Here is an 18461-nt window from a genome sequence, read left to right on the forward strand (position 1 = left end):
ACAACTGGCTTCCATTTGGATCCGAACAGAGAGCACCTTAAATTGATGCGAGGGCAATCGAGGGGAATCAAGAGGCTTATTGGGGAGTGGAATCCTCATATGGCACTCGATATGCGTACGCGTTGAAATAATTCTGCATGAATCCAGGTAACTAACTTTGCACACAGATGAGTTTACTGTTCCTACTATCTATGGGGGAAATTACCAACATGGCTCAGACGCTCTCCTGTCTGGAGGAATCAACCCGAACATTCACCCTGCCATTCGTGAACAGCTTCTCGACTTCTTCATTCCAGCTGTTGGCGAGGAGCTCGAGAGCCACGGCCTCCGATGGGAGCCCTACGTCACTGGTGCTTCTAACAGAACTGAAGGATCAAGGATCGCTTTCACCGAAGCTGTCACCGAAGCACGCACAGGCCGTAATGCTGTTGGCTTGACTCAGACCATCTCCTTCCTGCTTGAGATGCGTGGCATTCGTATCGCCAACCAACATTTCCAGCGTCGAGTCGCTACCGCTCTCATCAAGATCCAAACTATCCTTGAGCTTGCGAGAGACAACGCTGACAAGGTCAAGTCCATTGTTGAAAATGCTCGCGAGGACTTCATCAACAGCGATAAAGACATTGTTATCACCGACTCTTATGTCCCCGAAAACAGGACTTTCACAATGATTGATCAGCGAAATGGTAGTGTTGTACAAGTTCCCATCGACTTCAAGAGAACCACCCCTTCTGTTGCAAACCTTACCCGGGCGAGACCCGAGGCTTACATCATCCCAAGAACGTGGATCGATGTTGCTGAGAGACTAGAGATCCTCGGTCTCAAGGTTGAGAAGCTTGACTACGAGTTCCGCCAAACTCTTGAAACACTTGTTATCGAGTCCTCGGTCGTTGAGCCCAAGTTGTATGAGGGTACCTACTTGAACACTGTCACTACCAACACAACAATAAGAGAGGTTGTTCTGCCCGTGGGAAGCTTCTATGTTAGCACCAAGCAGCAGAACGCGGCTTTGGCGTTTATTGCACTTGAGCCTGAGAATATTGACAGTTATGTCAAGTTCAATATTATTCCTGTGCAAGCGGGTATGGAATATCCTATTTTCAGAATTCCGAGGAAATAGGTTAGCACGGGCGGCGCCGGGTGGGAAGGGGTAAAGTTGCTGGACTTGGTAATAAAGCCTATAGAAGTTTTAAAAAATACAGGTCATTATTATCGGCTTGCAAGTATTATTAATGACTTGGTAATAATCTAATCACCGAGTCGCTGCGAATGGAGAAATTCCCCTGTTTCTGAGACACAGTTAATCGAGTCAAAAGCACATAATAGCTTCCAGTTCACAGTAGAAGCGATGACACCGAACGCAGTTTTGTCAAATATACCTCAGTTGGTTATGAAGATCTTGGGTGTCTTCTCCGAAAATCCCCCAGCCTGCATCCGTCATTATGCTGTGGTTTAGCAGAATTCCACCGAAAGGCTCATGGAAACGGCTCATATTCACCAGCTCCTGAGCAGACTCCATCAACATCTATTCCATGAATGCCTTCCACAACCTTTCCGCTTGAGCCCCCGAATCTTAACACAAATCCACCATCCTTCTCGCTAGTAACCATAGGTTCCCATCCCAACTTCTGCGGTCCATTGTATGGATCTTCAAAGAACGCGAGAACGCGATCTTGCAGTGAATGACTTACGTCGACTTGATACTGAGTCGTATTCGCAATATGATCCAAAAGCCCATATGTTCCGAATAATAGAGGTGTTTCAGAGTTATGGTAAGCACCAAGCCATGAATAGGTGTTCAAGTTTGGAAACTCTGCTGCGTACTGAAACCTGAATACAGGTATGTCCAGCCTATTTCTGTAGGTTGTTGTGTTTAGTAACGAACACACGGAAAACGGAATCGTCGCTGAGTTGACAACATCTTGGTCCGGTCCTCCGGTGAGGTTCTTGGGTGGCCAGGGCAGCAAACTTGAGTACTCATTCGCTGTCATGGAGAACATAGCGGGTCGGCGTGCAATCTTGCCTGCTTCTGCTCGTGCATGATAGTCTGAGAATATTACTCGTTCGTCTATCATCAGACTGAAGGTCAATGGTGGACTTTCCCCCCTGTCGCCATATTGACCAACAAAGTTCACAATTTGAGCCATGGAAACCTGGCGCATGCAGTCGAGCTCTGCCAGACCATCTTTATCTTCACAACCATCTCCACAAGGAGCGTCGCATCCAACATGTCGGGCGACGAAGCTGAAGTTGGAATATGTGACCTCACTTGCTGGTTCGAGTGCGCCGTCGATATTCAACGCGACGCCAGACTCGGCATAATATGCCTGAGCGATGGGATCTTCATACCAAGCAAATGAGTGTATATCGGCGCTCATGCCGCCTGCCGACCTACCCCACTGGGTGATGCGCTCAGGATTGCCCCCAAAAGCAGCTATGTTCTCATGAACCCACTCAAGAGCAGCGCGTTGGTCGAGAATTCCCAGGTTCTGTTCGCCATCGGCAAGCCCACGAGCATTGGGAAAGCCGAAAATGTCAACACGATAGTTGATACTGACGACAATGTGCGATTGAGATCGCTCGACCCAAGATTCTGGGTTCTGCCAGGGGAGATCAACACCGCCCTGAACGAACCCACCGCCTGTCATGAAGAATGCTACAGGAAATCCTCCTTCAGGTGATTCGCTTTTCGGACTCCAGATGGCTAGGTAAAGACAGTCCTCAGACGTAGCTTCACCCACAAGACCAGAAGTATCATTTTGAGCCCCGTTGTAGATGAGATTACCTCTTGTCAACGGTGTGTTCCAGTACGACTCAACGCCAGACACAAATTGGGGACATGACGGTGGGAATTTGGCAGAGTATCTATGTCGCTTCGAATCTGGCGGTAGCTTTTGCGGTGGAAGCCACCGAAGGGACGAAACAGGCGGTTCAGCAAAAGGGATAGATCTCCATTGTCGAGTGCGGGGAAAGCTAGGATCGATGATCCCGGTAAAGGAGCCAGTAGTTGTTTTGGCGGTGAGACTACTGTCCTTGTTTTGGCAATTGACTGTGTTGCTTGCCAAAACAATAGCAAAGATATTGAATAACTTCATGGCGGAACAATGGTTGCTTCATTGTCAATATGCACAAGGCTGCGACTTTATAGATACGTACAGGACGGTTAGATAGTGGCAGTCAAAGTAAGCTTATCACTTGGCACTCACACTTCTCGCTTTTGGCACTTTATCTGGAAGGTGGTTTATTGCTTAGGCTTGATTGGAAAAGGATTGGCTACTATCTGTTTGGTCTATGCTACTTAGTGCGACAAAGTGAGTTAATGGATAGCATGACTGGACTAGAACAAGTTACTCCTCTCATAGGAATAGAAACCCTACCAGATCTCCCAACCATGACATTCATAGTCAAGTGTGAGTGGTGATAACAAGGCATGACGTAGGCCTGTTTGCAGTAGGTATGGTGAACAATGTTGAACATGTGTAAGCGAGTAAACAAGTTTGGGAAGTTATCTTACCCTGCACAGTTTAAGCACATGGGATTTAACAGTTGGGTTCATGACAAGTCTGAGCATTGTGTTTTGCTGTGAGAATCATGAAGACTTGAACGAAATTATCAGGACATAAAGCCATGCAGTTGATTTGATTCCAAGGCTATTCCTTTACCCAACACATCTTGGTCTCTTATAATTATAGTTGGTTGACACTTAAATATTTCGGCATCGGATTTGACGGCCCACAGGGTCAACCTGCATGTAGATAAAACCCTCATACAGACAATGTTGGCAGTGACGTTGGCCTTTGCTCACCAATCAATGTGCTTCTTCCTCGGGCATCTCGATACAGGGATCAAGGAATCCTCCCTCGTATTCGCCAAGGACACAAAACCAACCCCTGTAAACGGATGCAAGACTGCAAGCGAGAAGACATCTCCTCGTCTGACTGGAATTATCCATGCGGCAATGATCCGCAGTACGACATCATTAATAATGAAGATATACAACCCTACATGCCCCGCAAAGGATTGTCAGGAAAGAAAAGCAGACTAAATTCGCGCGTCTAGATAGCAGATCAAGTCTGCTCTGCATTTAGTGCACATACAGGATTCCAAAATGGCCGACAACACTGCTTCTTCCCCTAAACAATCACCCCGGTCTCCCACCTCACAAAAGTCGAATGCGAGTCGCGAGGCAGCGGAAGCAGCGGGTCTTCACGGTGCTGACCATTGGGCAAATCTAGCTCAAGTAAGCTGACACCATTCCTTCGTTCGGAATTTTGTGGTGAACTAATCAGTACTAGGAATCTCATGATGAGGATACTGATTCATCGCTTGGCAGCGATGCTGGATCGTCGACGGCATCTATGAACTCTAGTATCCTTAACTACCGTACTATCAAAGGGAGGACTTACCATTCGGAAAGAGGTAACGCGGAATATTGGTACTAAATTCCCCAAGATAGTATCGAAGTTGTCGACTTACCAATGCTACAGGGCATCCAATGACGATCAGCAAAACGAGGCCATTGACATTATGTAGGGCTCTCAATTGTATAGTTTTTTTTGACAGCAACTAATTTGTTTCAAGCCACCACTACCTCCTGTTGGCCCTCGATGGAAAACTTCACTTGGCTCCAGTGGGGGATGATGCCAAGGTTTGACTCTTCGCCTGCTAGCTATCGGTCTGTTAACTAATAGATGTCCAGTCTGTACTCGATGTAGGCACTGGAACAGGTATGAGCGAAGGACTTTGACATCGATCAAATACTGACATATCTCATTAGGAATCTGGGCAATGTATGTTAACACCAACAAAACATGAGACAGTCATAACTAACTCTGCTAGCGACTTTGCGGATGAGCATCCGAACGCCGAACAAGTTATAGGGACTGACATTTCTCCTATTCAACCTAGTTGGGTACCCCCAAATGTCAAGTTGTAAGTTCAAGAGTGTATAAATGAGTTCATCTGTCATGCAGTATCTGTGATAGCGCTGACAGAAAACAGTGAGATTGAGGACTGTACTCAACCATGGACCTTCTCTCCCAACACCTTTGACTTTATCCATATGCGATATCTATATGGTTCGATCGGTGACTGGGGAGCTTTATTCCAAGAAGCATACCGCGTTTGCAAGCCAGGTGGCTGGGTCGAGAGCTTTGAGGCATCCCCTCGTTTAGAGAGCGACGATGGTACTGTTCAAGAAGGCAGTGCCATGAGCGAGTGGGGCAAGTTCTTTATTGAAGGTGGTAGGAAGATGGGGAGGACATTCACCATCATCGACGACGACCTTCAAAAGTTGGGCATGGAGGAAGCAGGCTTTGTTGATATTGTTACTTGGGACTACAAGGTAGGTGGGCAGCTTGTGCTGATGTCTGATTACAAGTGACGAGAAACTAATTTGTTGAACTATCAAGGCTCCGGTTGGCGCTTGGCCCAAAGACCCCAAGCTGCAAGAGGTTGGCAAATTTGGGCACGCTGCGATGGACCAGGACTTGGAAGGGTTTGTGCTTTACATGGCAAGTTTCGTGCTGGGTTGGTCAAAGGAGCAAGTGACTGTGTATTGCTCTCAGCTACGACGCGAGTTGCGTAACCTGAGACATCATCCATATTGTCGATTGAGAATTGTATATGGGAGGAAGCCTGAGTAGAAACAGAGGTAGATACTTTGACTCCTCTGGACAGAATTTCCACATAATTCACTCGTTTTTACGTGTTTACGTTTTCTGTTCCCGGGCTATCGCACTCCCATTGTTTCGCCTTTTGAACATTATCGGGACCTACCTACATCCCGGCGATGGTCTACAAAGGGTACAACTGGGGGGGGGGGGGGGGGAGTTCTACAGCCGATGATTAGCCAGAGGCTTGGACAGTTTGGCTTCATTTCCTTTGTTCTCGAGTTTAGAAGGGGCTGAGTGAAACCACTTCTTAACAAAGGCAGTCAAAATGTGGTATTTTATATCCATCATATATCCGCTCTGTTAACAATCCATAGTCACCCCACTCCATTGATGCGCTGGGATCACTAAAATCAGCTACTCAATATCTCTTTTATATATAAAGACGACTGTTTTAGTGCGCGTCCGTGGTGCAACTGATACTTGGTGTCTGTCAAAGAAATGGGCAATGAAAATTAACACGGGAGAACTACCAATCAACGAGCAATGAGGAAGCTTTGTCATTAGTTTCTGACAGTCAATGCCGAGTGTCGTCTCCCTTCTTTGTTCTTCCTACATTTAATTTCTCTCGCTTTCCCCTCTTTTTCTTTCCTTCCATTTATCTTCTTTACATCAAACAAATCTAAAGAACACAATGACGCCGAGAAGAAGCCTAAGAATCGCCAACAAACTTGCGGCTGCTGGGTCAAACCAAGCCTATGCAGATCCCCCACGTCTCGGGAAGCGAAAGACTCGAGGCTCAAACGACGATGAAAGCCCCAGGGCAAAGAAAAGAGCACCAATCAAAAAAGCCAAGAGCAAAAAGGTCCAAGATCAGACAAAGACCCCGGATCTTGTGAATGACGAGCAACAGCCTGTGCCACCAGCCCCAAAAGATGCACTCGCATCCCTTCCGACAGAGATCCAGATACAAATTCTATCCAATGTTTGTAAGTAAATCCTCCATAGGTACTCTTGACTAAATTCTCCTAGATCGTTCCGAAACATCTGATGAGCTTCGCCCGCACATCAAAACGCAACTACGCACTTGTTGTGTCTATAGTGAACAAAAGCATTGCTGTCCGTGCATCTGACGATGAATATGTGTACAAAGTCATCAGCCGGCTCGAACCATTTCTCAGCATCAATCAGAAACGGAAATTGTGGAAAGAAGGAAGATGCAGAAGCCAGCAAATAAAATCCCACAGGCTACTTGCTCCTGATGTTGCTCCACTTGGTGCTCAATGTGTCCGACAGATGACTGTTGGTCTAATTGGACGAGCAGTGAAGCACAGGCAAAATGTGATGAGGAAGTTGGAGGAGGTGTTGAAGAATTTGAGCAACCTCGAGGTGTTGGATACAACAGAACTATCGCAGTGAGTTTCTATTACTCCGTCCCCTGTCAATTCGCAGGTCCTAACAGTTGGCATCGCAGGTCTATGGCATACAGCATTGGTGCACTGAAGAGTCTTAAAGCGTTGCGCATCCATTATCATTGTGCTGATTTAACCCCAAAGTGCAGTAATATCGCGCCGATGTCGCAACTGCGCGACCTAAAGCATCTTTCCATCTCAACAAACGAATGTCAATGCATAACCCCGGTCAGCAGAGATGAAACTCTCCAATCAATCATCCTCAATTCATCCTCGACACTGGAAAGTTTGGAAGTGTATCCTTTGAAGTGGGACTCAAGCATCCATGCCGACAGGGAAGGTCAAGTTCCAGTTCGCAATCAAGATGTCATAGACGATGGGTTTTCTGCGCTCAAATCGCTAGTTTTGTATGGACATTCAGCGAGACCCATAAACGGAACTGACTTCCAAAGCAATGATGGAACGTATTTCTCAAGCATCGCTAGCAAAGTAAACTTTTTACAGTTGAGGAAGCTTCATCTCGGGCGCTTGGAAGTAGGGCAAGTAAAATTCTTCAAGTCTCTCGAGAAATCGTTCTGCTCCGCTGAGAGGCGGGATATTCAGCTGAGAGAGCTGACGCTAGACATGCATCCGGAGCTGCAGGGCCGAGATGCCTATGAAACGGAGATGGATGCTATGTATCGCTTCATAGCATCATTTGGCACCCTGACTTCGCTCGAGATCTATGACCACAACAGATTCCCTCACTGCCGACGTAACAACCCTGGGCTATCAGAGCAACTACAAGAGGCTATCATCGTCCACAGCGGTCTTGAGTCGTTACGCTTGCGATATTCAGAAACTGGTGAAGAGGTTCCATTTTTTTCAACTCCTGATATTGAAACCTTTACAAAGAATCTGTCTGAGCTGCGAGTACTCGAAGTAATGGTAAGAGATAACGACATCGTAAGTTACAGTTAAGTTTAACTATATAAACCTCATTAACAAACTGTTTAGTTCGGCTTAGTAAAAGCATTCTCATATACTAAGGATTTGGAATCCCTCACCTGTGGCTCCCCCGGTACTCGAGATCGGCGTGTGGACATGGGTGCAATACCGTTTTGCGAAGAATTGATGATTGCTTTCTTGGATCTTGCTAAAGACAACAACGAATTTGTTTGGGAGAAGACATATCGTCTGAAGCAACTCAGTGTTGATCATCTTCATGTTGAAGTCGGCTCTGACTTGAAGCGGCATTTAACAATGCTTAGGACGTTTAACTCGGATGACAGGTCAGTCTGCATTCGAGAGAAGTTTGGCTACTTAGGACCACCGCTATGGGAAGGCTCTAGCGAATGGGCGAGCCAAATCATGAAGTCTGTCTAGGACGATCAGGGGAGCGAACATGTGCTATGGATACTTGGAGTCTGACATTGAGTGTATTTGCAAGTGTTGTTATGGTACTATGCTTTGATTTAATATACTTGGTCAACGAATGACGCGATATCCTTGGTCTATGGCCAGTATTCATTTTGATGCCCTCGGAATTCAGATCCGTCTGCCATGACCCTGTCCATCCTCCAAGTTCTGTTCATACCGAAAGACAATATCTGTCTTTACACCAATCTGACCACTGGGCATAACGAGCACTTCCTCGCTACTGTTAGAATCAAGTCCATTCTTGATATTTGTCTCAAATGTACTTTTAGGCGCTCCATTGCCAGGTACACTGTTTCCTCGTAGCTCGACAGGCATTTGTTTGAAGCCTGAGAGCTTATTGCTCGAGATACCAGTGCTTCCAAGCAGGCGAGGGGCATATTTCTTGGCGATAGCTTTGTAGGAGGGGATCGAAGCGGCGAGGATACCGATGTTGGTTTCGATAACGGACCAGTACATTGCGTTTGAGATGACCCAGGTTGGATCGGTGGAGGTGAGCATGGGAGGGATATAGGTGATTCGGATGATGGATGAGATGCATGCACTAGTATGTGTCAGTGGGAAGTCGTGGACTGAATAGTGCTTGCTGCAGGCGTGGTAAAGCTGTACTTACAATAGCCCGAGACCAAGAATGATGGCCAAGCTGATTTTTTGTCGTCGCGGAACACGAAGCCTTATGACCAATGGAATTGGTAGAGAATAAGTGAGGATATCCGTGAATATGTTGACAGCCGCATTCGCAAGGTAAAAGGCATTGATGTTGACGCACTTCTTTTCCGAGGCCGGAATCCTGACGTCGAAAGCACCGGAAATAGGCGTGCACTGGAAGATGCAAGCCAACACATTGCCTCCAGCTTGACATCCCACCACTACCATCATGAAGAAAGCTGCTTTGCGGAGTACCTTGTCACCCAAGCGAGTATACAGGGCAAGAACCGAGATCTTGATAAAACCGAGGCAGGCATTGTAAAAGATGGACGACAGCCAAACGATCTGACTGTAGGCGATGAGGTTATCGGTGCCTAGCTTGTTGACATCCTCGAAGTGACTGCCGAGACCATGGTTGACAGAAGCGATGGTGCAGGCGATGAAGGACCAGGAGAGCAGAGCGCCCACACAAATCAGGTCTTTGGCGAGAGTTAGTAACAAAGAGGAGACAGATGATGTGGAACTTACAGTCGTCCTTCCCCACTGATCTGACAATAAAGGCGCGTGCCCATAAGCGAAGCACGACAGCGAGGAAGCTAATAACCGCAAAGACAATAGCGACGGAGTTCACCGTGGGACCTCGCGACTCCATTATTATAATTGTTAAACGCAAAACGAAAGAGGGACAAAAATACAAACAAGAAAGGAATGGATAGGAGTTTATGCGGTAGAAGCCTCCAGTTTATTGAGGAGATTGGGCCCGAAGTTAAATGGAATAGACTCCCCCATTGTTGATCAACTGAGACAAGCAGATAATTTTATTACATTGATCCTGCCACATGATTAAGTTATTGGCATTATGCCAATCCTTTTCTCATCTGTAACCTATGGCTGATGCACAGACGTCAACTGGTAAGCATCTCTATGGTTTGCCGCTCGCCTCGTTTCGCGTCATCCTTCCACATGATGATCTTGGACTTGTCAAGTTCCGCCAAGGTTCTCACGTCAAAGAGCCTCTTGGGCATGGGTCTGAACCTGGTCTGTGGAAGGAAAAAAGCAATGTTCAGGAGAACTGCCACAGATTGTGCGGTGTTTGACTGGTTGACGAAGATTTTTGATAGAACCAACACATGGTCACATTTGGTGTAAAGAGTGGATTTGCTGTCGACTTTTTAGTTCATGATTGGCTTCTAGGATCATTTTTAGGCCGGGCAACTCGGATTGAGAGCCCCGCTGGTGGAGGACGTGGTCGATCAGTTGTCTAACCAAAGACTGAAGTAGCCTCCGTTCTTGTTTTCTCGCGTAATCTCTCCCCTAGTCTAGTTTTCTCAGCTTCAACCAACACTTTTACTTCTTTTAGTTCTCTTGGCCGTTGAGACAATTCTTTTGTCTCAGGCTAAGATGGCGGGCCGTCAGGTTAGTTCAACGCTCTGAGATGTCAATTTAACGCCAACCGCTTCAGCCGCAGAGCCTTGTTTTCTCGTGGTCTTTTCTATTTTCTGCCTCAACTGATGTATCGTATTTTCATGATACATAATTGACAAAAAGACCCGCCTGGCTGTCAATGGTTAATCTTGTTGGGGACTGGAAAGTAAATGTCCAGGTTCTTTTCTCTTTTAGCCAATACAATGGCAACGATCTGCTACGCAACCATCAGATCATACGAGAGTGGAGAGTTCGCGTATTGTTCCGCAACGCAGGGGAAGAAAGGAGTCCAAGCAAAGATCTTTATGCCAAGCCTGTTGGTTGACTTGGTCGTAAAAATAATTTCAGGTGGGTGCGTCGGTTGAACGGTTACCTGCCAACATTATTACCTGACAGCCGAGAGAAATGAACAATGCACAGGAGTCATGGATCTTGCCAACGAGAACCAGTTCCAACAACAATAACCCACTTGGCTGCATGCATAGCATAACAATCACGGACCTTTGAACCGTCTCGGAAATGGATCATCGTCGAAGGATTTTGTTCTCAACCCTACCAAGTCGCAAGTGTTGGTTTTAGGCTCTAGACTCGCACCGCAATCAAGACAAGCGGCTGCTAGGATTACCGGATGTGCGAGCCGTTGTGATTCTTTAACGTCGATCACTTTCATGTGCATTTGCATATCCCTGGCGTATTTCCTGGCTGAAGCCCAAAAGGGTGCTTGCTTGTTTTCTCGTTTCTCACAATTGGCTCAATTAGACTTTCGTTTGTCATTTGGTCATTTGGTCAACGATCATGGCTCTGCTGAGTATCGTCAACGTCGCCCTTTTGGGTGTCGCTTACTTTGTAGCATGCGCTGTTTGGCAAGTAGTCAAGTATCGGTTTTTGCATCCTCTCGCAAAGTTTCCTGGTAACTTCTGGGGAAGTGTCACGCGCCTCTGGATCACGTACCATAATGTGGAAGCGGATGAATGCGAGACCTTTCAGGAACTTCACAAGAAACATGGTAAGATTTTATCGACAACATAAAGAGAGAATGGACATTGACATCTCCAAGGGCCTATCATTCGAATCACCCCAACTATGCTGCTAGTCAGCGATGCGACCGAGCTACCAAAAATCTACAATCGTCACGCAAACAAGTCAAAGCACTACATTACCGGAAGCTTTGGCAAAGATGAATCACTCTTCAACATGCAAGACTCTGTCATGCACGCCAAGTACAGAAAGGTCGCCGCCCCTCTCTACAGTCTGACCAACATCAAGAAGATGGAGCCCTTGATCGACAATAATATGAGTGCATGGATGAGCCGCCTCCAACGAGACTTTGCTGCTACGAATAAGCCATTTGACTTTGCGCCATTCTCGGTGTACCTAGCCTATGACGTTATCTCTGAAGTTGGATTTGGCGCTCCTTTTGGTTTTGTGAAAGAGGGTAAAGATGTTGAGGGCCTTATCCAGGGTTTCCATGACGGTCTTACACCATTCGGTATTATGGCGAGACTGTATCCTTTTACCAACTGGGTCAAGAGCACTTTCCTGGGCAAATACATGGTCGCTAGTCCCGAGCAAGACTCTGGTATCGGGATATTGATGCGCTTTCGCGATCGCTTGATTGAACAGAGGTTCAAGGATATTGAGAATGGCTCCACGGGTGGTCGTATAGATCTTCTTCAAACGTGAGTCACGTATCGGTTTTCATAGAGCATATTGCTAATGCATTACAGTTTTATTGAGGCTCGGGACGAAGATGATAAGCCGCTGGATATTAACTACATCAAGGCCGAGATCCTGCTAGTTTTGCTCGCGGGTGCTGACACAACCGGAACAGCCTTCCAAGCCATGATGGTCCATATTCTTACAAACCCATCTGTCTACAAGAAACTCCTCGCTGAGATCGATGAAGCCACTGCAGCAGGAAACCTTTCCGAGATGCCTCAATACGACGAAGTTGTGGAGCACCTACCCTATTATATCGCCTGCGTCAAGGAAGCGATGCGTCTTACCCCCAGCGCACCCAACATCTTCCCGCGTATCGTGCCCCAAGGCGGCCTTGAGATCTGCGGTCACTTTGTCCCCGAAGGTACAGAAGTTACTTGCAACCCATGGCTTGTTCACCGTGACCCCAATATCTACGGCGATGATGCTGAGATCTTCAAGCCAGAGCGCTGGTTGGATGCTGACAAGGCTAAGATCTATAACAAGTACAGCATGGGCTTTGGGTATGGGCCCAGAGTTTGTCTGGGACAGGATATCGCAAGGATGGAGCTGTACAAGGGTCCTTTACTGTTCTTGAGGAGCTTTAATGTTGAGTGGGTTGACGAAACGAAGAGGGGCAAGTATGTGATTAATGGTGGTGTGAGTTACTTTGAGGATATGAACATCAAGATCTCCAGGCGGGATGCTGCTGCTTGACTGGGTGGACTCTGATGCAAAAGCCCATACGTAGAAGCATTGAATTGAATGGATTAGTGTTTCCATAGAGCTGACCTTGTGTTGACCTATCTGCCGTGACGTATCTACCGTGTCACTTGCTAGATCTTCCTTAGTACTTGTGATGATGTTAGGTCACAAGGACCGTTCAATTTTGATGAGAAGCCTTATAGCGTGTCCATCAGTTGTTAAAGATAGGAAGAGAAATTTTTCAAGTACCTTTAGTACTAAGATGCGTCAGGATGGAAAGTAAAGCCAAGTCATAATTCATTATGAATTGATCTACTAGCAAATGCTACATGAGGTATCATGCCAGTATCCCTGTAGCTGTGAGTCACGAGCTATGACACGAATAATTACTATCATTCATTACGACAATCCAACACCTGGTAAACTAGTCAAGTCCTGCCGTCCGTGACAGAGAGTTGCGGCATAACTATAAAAGCCCGTCCTCTTGACTTTTGGCTATTCCGAACATCAACACATCAAATCCTCCAATACTGCAAATACAAACGTTCTCATCAAATAAACTCCATACAACAAGTAACTTACTATACATGCTACTTCCTACACAACACGAGTCTTGCTAATGATAGAGAATATGGCCTATCAACCAATCTACACGCACTGGATCAGCAAGGATGTTGTGAGCAGTCAGAGCAGACTTGAAGCTGCATGTGAGGCTATCTTTCCCCGGGACGGTAGCGGAAAGCGCACTTGCGAACTTATCGTTGACCCTGTTGAGCGTCCTGGTTACGTCAAAATCAACTCCCTGTCGCGGGAGCCATCGAATCTGATGGTGGAGCTACGAGCAAGGGGTGGTGATAATGGTCTGGAACCAGAGATCAAGGTGGAGCCTCAGGCTTAAAGAAATTGGGAAGTAGGCACGATGCAATGGGCAAAGAGATTCAAGTTTTTATTTGGGTCTGTATTCATGATACGTTCTTAAGCTTGCTAAAATAGCAAAAACATTAAAACGATGAACATGCAAAGAATTTGGTGGCTGGTTCAACATCAAAAAGAATTTGCCTAGGAAATATTGTTGAATGAGATTATTACTAACATGCCAGTGAGGCAACCTCGGAGTATTATTGACAGAACCCTTCTTGAGTAGGGGGATAAACATGGTCATTTGGGATCACGAGTTCCAAGTGAGCATAGGGTATCATAAATTATAGGTCATTAATCAAATTAAAATTGCTAGGTATAGATAAAACCCTTTCTTAAATATGAGCCGTGTCGCAGTGCTAGGGGCATCAGATAGGCATCGACTTAATAGAAAGATTGATTTCCATAATCAGGGGCATAATACCCTACTTGACCATATCCCCATGCGGGTACTGGTGAAGCACTTCCGGTATAAACCGGGGAAAACATCGCAGCCTCAGGACTTAGAGGTACAGTTTGTGGGTGATAGTAGGCACCCACACCTTGGTAGACTTCCTGTGCCGGGTAAGTCATCCCCTCGGGCACTCCAAAGGTGTTGTTAGCCGGCAGTGGATTGAATGGCGACGGCTTCAAACAAGCACCCTTTGAGTACTCCCTTGGACGGTAATTTGCCAAGCAGACCTTTCTGTTGTTCTGCTCTGGATGGTAAACCACATCGACCTTGCTCGGATTGGTGGAGCTGAAGATCAATCGAGCGGGGCCGGGGTTACCATGAGCATACCGCTTGTTCAAGCAGAACGGATACTCTATCCAAGGGCCACAGGACTGCAAACCCAGGCGTTCCTTGTTGTGGAACTTTCGAGGGTATGCAGCCTTGCGAGGTGCGGGGAGACAAGGCACCTGGCTGGCTTGCTCCCGAACTTGACTTGCCGGAATGTTGCGATACCATCTGTCGTACTGCAGGTCGGGCAGCGAATAGTACGAACATTCTGAGGAGGTATCGTCGTCAAGCTTGGGAGTTGAGGGGGGAGACATGTACGCGGACGCCATATGCTGCTCATGTTGAGCCAGAGCGGAAAATGTGAGAGACATGGTCAGAGATGCGAAGCAGGTTGTCGACTGGGAGTTTGTCGAGTGCGATGCGATAACCGAAGACGATCAGAGTTATTCGGAGCAAAGGAAAGGCTCCGAGACTTGATTCTGTTGATAGTTTCTCGACAGTAGTGGCGCAAATGTAAATATGGCGAATATGTAGAGAGGCGTGAAGTTGACGTAAAGATAAACCACTGTGGTCATCAAGGTTGAGTAAGTAGAGTGTAGTTGATGTTCTTGATAAATAAGATAACGAGTAATAGCAGAGTATGTGGGAAGCTTGAAGGGATAGATGGAGTTGATGTAGAGATAAACAACTGTGTTTATCAAGGTTGAGTAAATCAGACTATAACTGATGTTCTCGATAGGATGACAAGTGATAGTAGAGACGGTGGAAGCTGAAAGCTAAAAGCGATAGATGAAGGTGATGTCAAGAACAACTGTGGTATCAAGCATGAGTAAATCAGGATATAGCTGATGTTCTCAATAAGATAACAAGTGATAGCAGAGTATGTTGTAAGCTGGAAATTCAAAGCTGAAAGCTGAAAGCAATGGACGGAGTTGATGTAAAGACGAGCAACTGTGGTTAAATGAGTAAGAAAAAAAACAAGAGAAGAAGGGATGAAGGAAAGAATTTATACTAGGAAAACAATTCAAAGTTCAAGACAATCACTCCACCGTTACTTTGTGTTAGGCACTCATAGAAAATGTTGCCTTCTAAGTTTACATGCACATTTCCTTCCATTATGAGTCCACCCAATCAAAAGTCACCCCAATCTTATAATAGAAACTGTGGCGTCAAAATATATCTTGAAAAAAAAAGAGATTTGACAGAACGCGTCTCACAAAAAATCATCGTGACTTGTGACGCGCCATGCCAAGAAGGAATGTCACGAAGTCACTAGACTGTCTTCACTCGCAAAAACTCGTCTTCACTACAGAAATTAGATCTTTGGTCAGTTGGTAGTCTGGTACATTCTTGATTACTATCGCAGTGTATCTTTGTATCTCAACATAGTTGCATTGTTCTACGAGAAAATCATGGGGACCAGGCTCCATGACTATCATCAACGCGAGCATAGTGGATTAAAATTAAGTTGTATTATCATGAAAAAAAGATTTTAAAAAATAGACTTTAATCACTCTGGACGACTTTTTTATCCATGTCATGTTACTGATTAGGTTTGTGGGGGAAAGCACAACTAACTTTTCATTGCAAATTGTAACTTTGAGATTTTGAGGGGACTGCACTTGGAATGTGAGTCACAAGTTGAGGGGACGGGCTGATGAGTTAAAGGGTTGGGGATGTTGCGCGCGAGATATAATAGAATATGTGTGCCTAAGGTTGATATAGGGTCGTGAGCTGACGCCGTCGGATCTCAACAAAAAAGATTATCTACAATATTGTCTTACAGTCCATAGCTTTGAGAGAGCCTGTGACTTGATCACATTACAAGTGCAAGAACCTAGGCAGCAAGAGTCAAGACGACTGGCGTCAGACGTATTTCAATACAAATTATCGTTTATTGTAAAATCATGCACTACAAGTATTGCCAACTATTTTGATATATCCTCCCAAGCCTTTCATGACCAATCGCTGCCACCCAGAAAACACGAAATATTAAACTCTCTCAGGTCCCTCGGCATATTGTCGCCACAGTGGGTCGTTCAGAAGAGTCTCCATAGCATCGTTCTCAGTGTTGACGAAAACCTCGATACCAGGACCGGCCGCAGGTCGTTGGGGCAGAAGCACGTGCATAGAGTGTGTGACTCCCGCCTTGGGAGGTCGAACGGCGAGAATACTGTCGCCCAGAGCAGCGCCCCACTTGATGTCGTAAAAGGGAAACTCTCTCCATGAAGACAAAAGAGCGTGGTTGCCGGGCATGTCGAGGAAGATGGTAGGAATGAGACGAGACACGTTGTCGACGCGCTCGACGCGTGCAGTGATGCTGTCGAGGTATGAGTCTTTGGACTTGTTGACAGCACCTCGAACGATCAAGGCGATATCAGCCAGGGTAACTTCGTCCTCATTCATCAATGTATCGATGTCCATGATAGCAGGAGCGAAACCCAAAATGTTGCCGATAGTGTACTTGTGAACATCCTGGCCAGCATAGCGACGACGAGCATCGAGAGCGAGGCCGAGCATAGAAGGGCCGGTGGGCTTAGTCTCACCCTCCTTGTGCTTGTGCTGAGCGTTCATTGTGCAGCGCCAGATAAGAGCTGTGATGGCATCGTTGGTCGAGATGAAGGGAGCGTTGTCCTCATTTGACTTGAAGTGCTTGGCGTTGGAGGGAGAGGCGAGCTCCTTGAGAGCCTCAATCTTCTCGGGTGAGAAGTAAAAGACGTTGCCGTGGGCAATAGGCATAGCCAGCTTCTCAGGAGGGCCGGTGGGTGTGAAAGGAATCTCAAGGTACTCTGCATGGTCCTCGGGGTTACCAGGCTTGGCACCTGAAGACTTGGCAATCTTGGCACGGTCTGCCATAGGAACCTCAGCTGGCTCGGTGATAGGGATACCTTGAGCCTTTCGGACTTCTTCGGCGAGAAGTTCGGTGAACTTGTACATGCAAGCTCCGTCGATGGCAGCGTGCAGGAAGAGCATGTTGAGAAGGAGACCGCCCTTGACAAAGTTCAGTTGCAGCATAGTGGTGTTGAGTCTATCGACTCCAGCAGCAGGCCACTCTCCACCAAGACCTCGTTGACAGACAACATTAGGGTCCAGAGCAGAGACAGGGAAGCCCTTGGTCTTGAGTTCCTCGAAAGAAGGAAAGTCCTCATTGCGAAGGTCCTTCACCTTGAAGTCATGCTCAATCTCATCGCCGTAATGGCGGAGCTGTAGCTTACCGTCCTCAAGGTATGTGGGAGTTGGGACAAACTCGCAACCAGCAATAGGAACGCGGTCCTTGAAAGCAGAGTAACTCTTCTTGAAGATTGTTGTCAACTCCTCAGCATCGTAGTTCTGGGGAAGCTCAAAGTGGTACACAAGTCTGACCCAACCCATCGGGCCAATCCATTCTGTGGGAAGCAGGGGGGGCGCAAGGTCTACGACCTCAGTGACATGTTCAGTCATGGTAGTCTTGAGGAGGACTTCCTGGGGTTGATCTACGACCGAGATCTGAGATGGAACAGCAGCCATTATGGTCTGCTTGGCTCGTTGCTTATTGGAGGTGGAAGCGATGTATGGGAGAAACCGTAGAAGGATCGGGAAGGGGTAGAATGGATGCAACTGTAGTGGATATGGCACTTTTCTCGTCAGTTGCGGACAGGCCTGACTTCTAATACTCGTGTAAAAAGGAGACCTTGTGGCGACACGAAGCTATCCGCCACCGGGTTCCGGTCCCCGAGCTTTTTTTCCACTGCTGGCTTCATGTTCTACGGCATGTCGGTAGGTATCCGTACGGTCGTTACCGTTGCAGGGTCTCGTTCTAGTCTGTCCAACAGAGCCAATGTGCACAGGCTAGGCCAGAGGGCGAAACACTGCGACACAAGGAGACAATAGGTATCGGGATTGTTACTAATTGGGAGTTCGGCCAAT

General features: G+C 46.8%; 9 protein-coding genes across 9 annotated transcripts in view; 5 read left to right on the forward strand and 4 right to left on the reverse strand.

The window, feature by feature from the left end:
- Nucleotides 1-1120, forward strand: part of FGSG_12533 (uncharacterized protein) — a gene marked incomplete at both ends in the record, with an annotated part of 1801 nt that extends 681 nt beyond the window's left edge. Inside the window, one exon of the mRNA XM_011324474.1 lies at nt 168-1120. Within this exon, the coding sequence (XP_011322776.1) occupies nt 168-1120 (953 nt within the window). The remainder of the gene's footprint in view (nt 1-167) is intronic.
- A 260-nt stretch (nt 1121-1380) lies between these two features.
- Nucleotides 1381-3095, reverse strand: FGSG_03012 (uncharacterized protein; the record flags this gene model as incomplete). Its single annotated transcript, XM_011324475.1, has 3 exons — nt 1381-1428; nt 1692-1823; nt 1890-3095. The coding sequence occupies 3 exons, from the start codon at nt 3093-3095 to the stop codon at nt 1381-1383; spliced, it is 1386 nt and encodes a 461-aa protein (XP_011322777.1).
- A 936-nt stretch (nt 3096-4031) lies between these two features.
- Nucleotides 4032-5645, forward strand: FGSG_03011 (uncharacterized protein; the record flags this gene model as incomplete). The annotated part of the gene is made up of 9 exons (XM_011324476.1): nt 4032-4240; nt 4296-4435; nt 4488-4529; nt 4582-4648; nt 4700-4727; nt 4778-4790; nt 4840-4932; nt 5002-5344; nt 5412-5645. Exons 1-9 carry the CDS (start codon nt 4109-4111, stop codon nt 5643-5645), a joined length of 1092 nt encoding a protein of 363 aa, XP_011322778.1. The 5' UTR covers nt 4032-4108.
- A 661-nt stretch (nt 5646-6306) lies between these two features.
- Nucleotides 6307-8389, forward strand: FGSG_03010 (uncharacterized protein; the record flags this gene model as incomplete). Its single annotated transcript, XM_011324477.1, has 5 exons — nt 6307-6601; nt 6715-7027; nt 7174-7513; nt 7583-7969; nt 8021-8389. The coding sequence occupies 5 exons, from the start codon at nt 6307-6309 to the stop codon at nt 8387-8389; spliced, it is 1704 nt and encodes a 567-aa protein (XP_011322779.1).
- A 36-nt stretch (nt 8390-8425) lies between these two features.
- On the reverse strand, nt 8426-9740 carry FGSG_03009 (uncharacterized protein; the record flags this gene model as incomplete). The annotated part of the gene is made up of 3 exons (XM_011324478.1): nt 8426-8984; nt 9054-9567; nt 9617-9740. The coding sequence occupies 3 exons, from the start codon at nt 9738-9740 to the stop codon at nt 8552-8554; spliced, it is 1071 nt and encodes a 356-aa protein (XP_011322780.1). The 3' UTR covers nt 8426-8551.
- A 1568-nt stretch (nt 9741-11308) lies between these two features.
- On the forward strand, nt 11309-12997 carry FGSG_12534 (uncharacterized protein; the record flags this gene model as incomplete). Its single annotated transcript, XM_011324479.1, has 3 exons — nt 11309-11519; nt 11571-12192; nt 12241-12997. The coding sequence occupies 3 exons, from the start codon at nt 11309-11311 to the stop codon at nt 12926-12928; spliced, it is 1521 nt and encodes a 506-aa protein (XP_011322781.1). The 3' UTR covers nt 12929-12997.
- Nucleotides 12998-13425: 428 nt separating this feature from the next.
- On the forward strand, nt 13426-13976 carry FGSG_12535 (uncharacterized protein). The gene has a single exon (XM_011324480.1). The coding sequence runs from the start codon at nt 13536-13538 to the stop codon at nt 13812-13814; it is 279 nt and encodes a 92-aa protein (XP_011322782.1). The 5' UTR covers nt 13426-13535; the 3' UTR covers nt 13815-13976.
- Nucleotides 13977-14218: 242 nt separating this feature from the next.
- Nucleotides 14219-14926, reverse strand: FGSG_03007 (uncharacterized protein; the record flags this gene model as incomplete). Its single annotated transcript, XM_011324481.1, has 1 exon — nt 14219-14926. One exon carries the CDS (start codon nt 14924-14926, stop codon nt 14219-14221), a length of 708 nt encoding a protein of 235 aa, XP_011322783.1.
- Nucleotides 14927-16547: 1621 nt separating this feature from the next.
- On the reverse strand, nt 16548-18062 carry FGSG_03006 (uncharacterized protein; the record flags this gene model as incomplete). The annotated part of the gene is made up of 1 exon (XM_011324482.1): nt 16548-18062. The coding sequence occupies one exon, from the start codon at nt 18060-18062 to the stop codon at nt 16548-16550; it is 1515 nt and encodes a 504-aa protein (XP_011322784.1).
- Between the last annotated feature and the right edge of the window lie 399 nt (nt 18063-18461).

The sequence above is a fragment of the Fusarium graminearum genome, chromosome 2, assembly GCF_000240135.3.
Source record: "Fusarium graminearum PH-1 chromosome 2, whole genome shotgun sequence".
NCBI lineage: Eukaryota > Fungi > Ascomycota > Sordariomycetes > Hypocreales > Nectriaceae > Fusarium > Fusarium graminearum.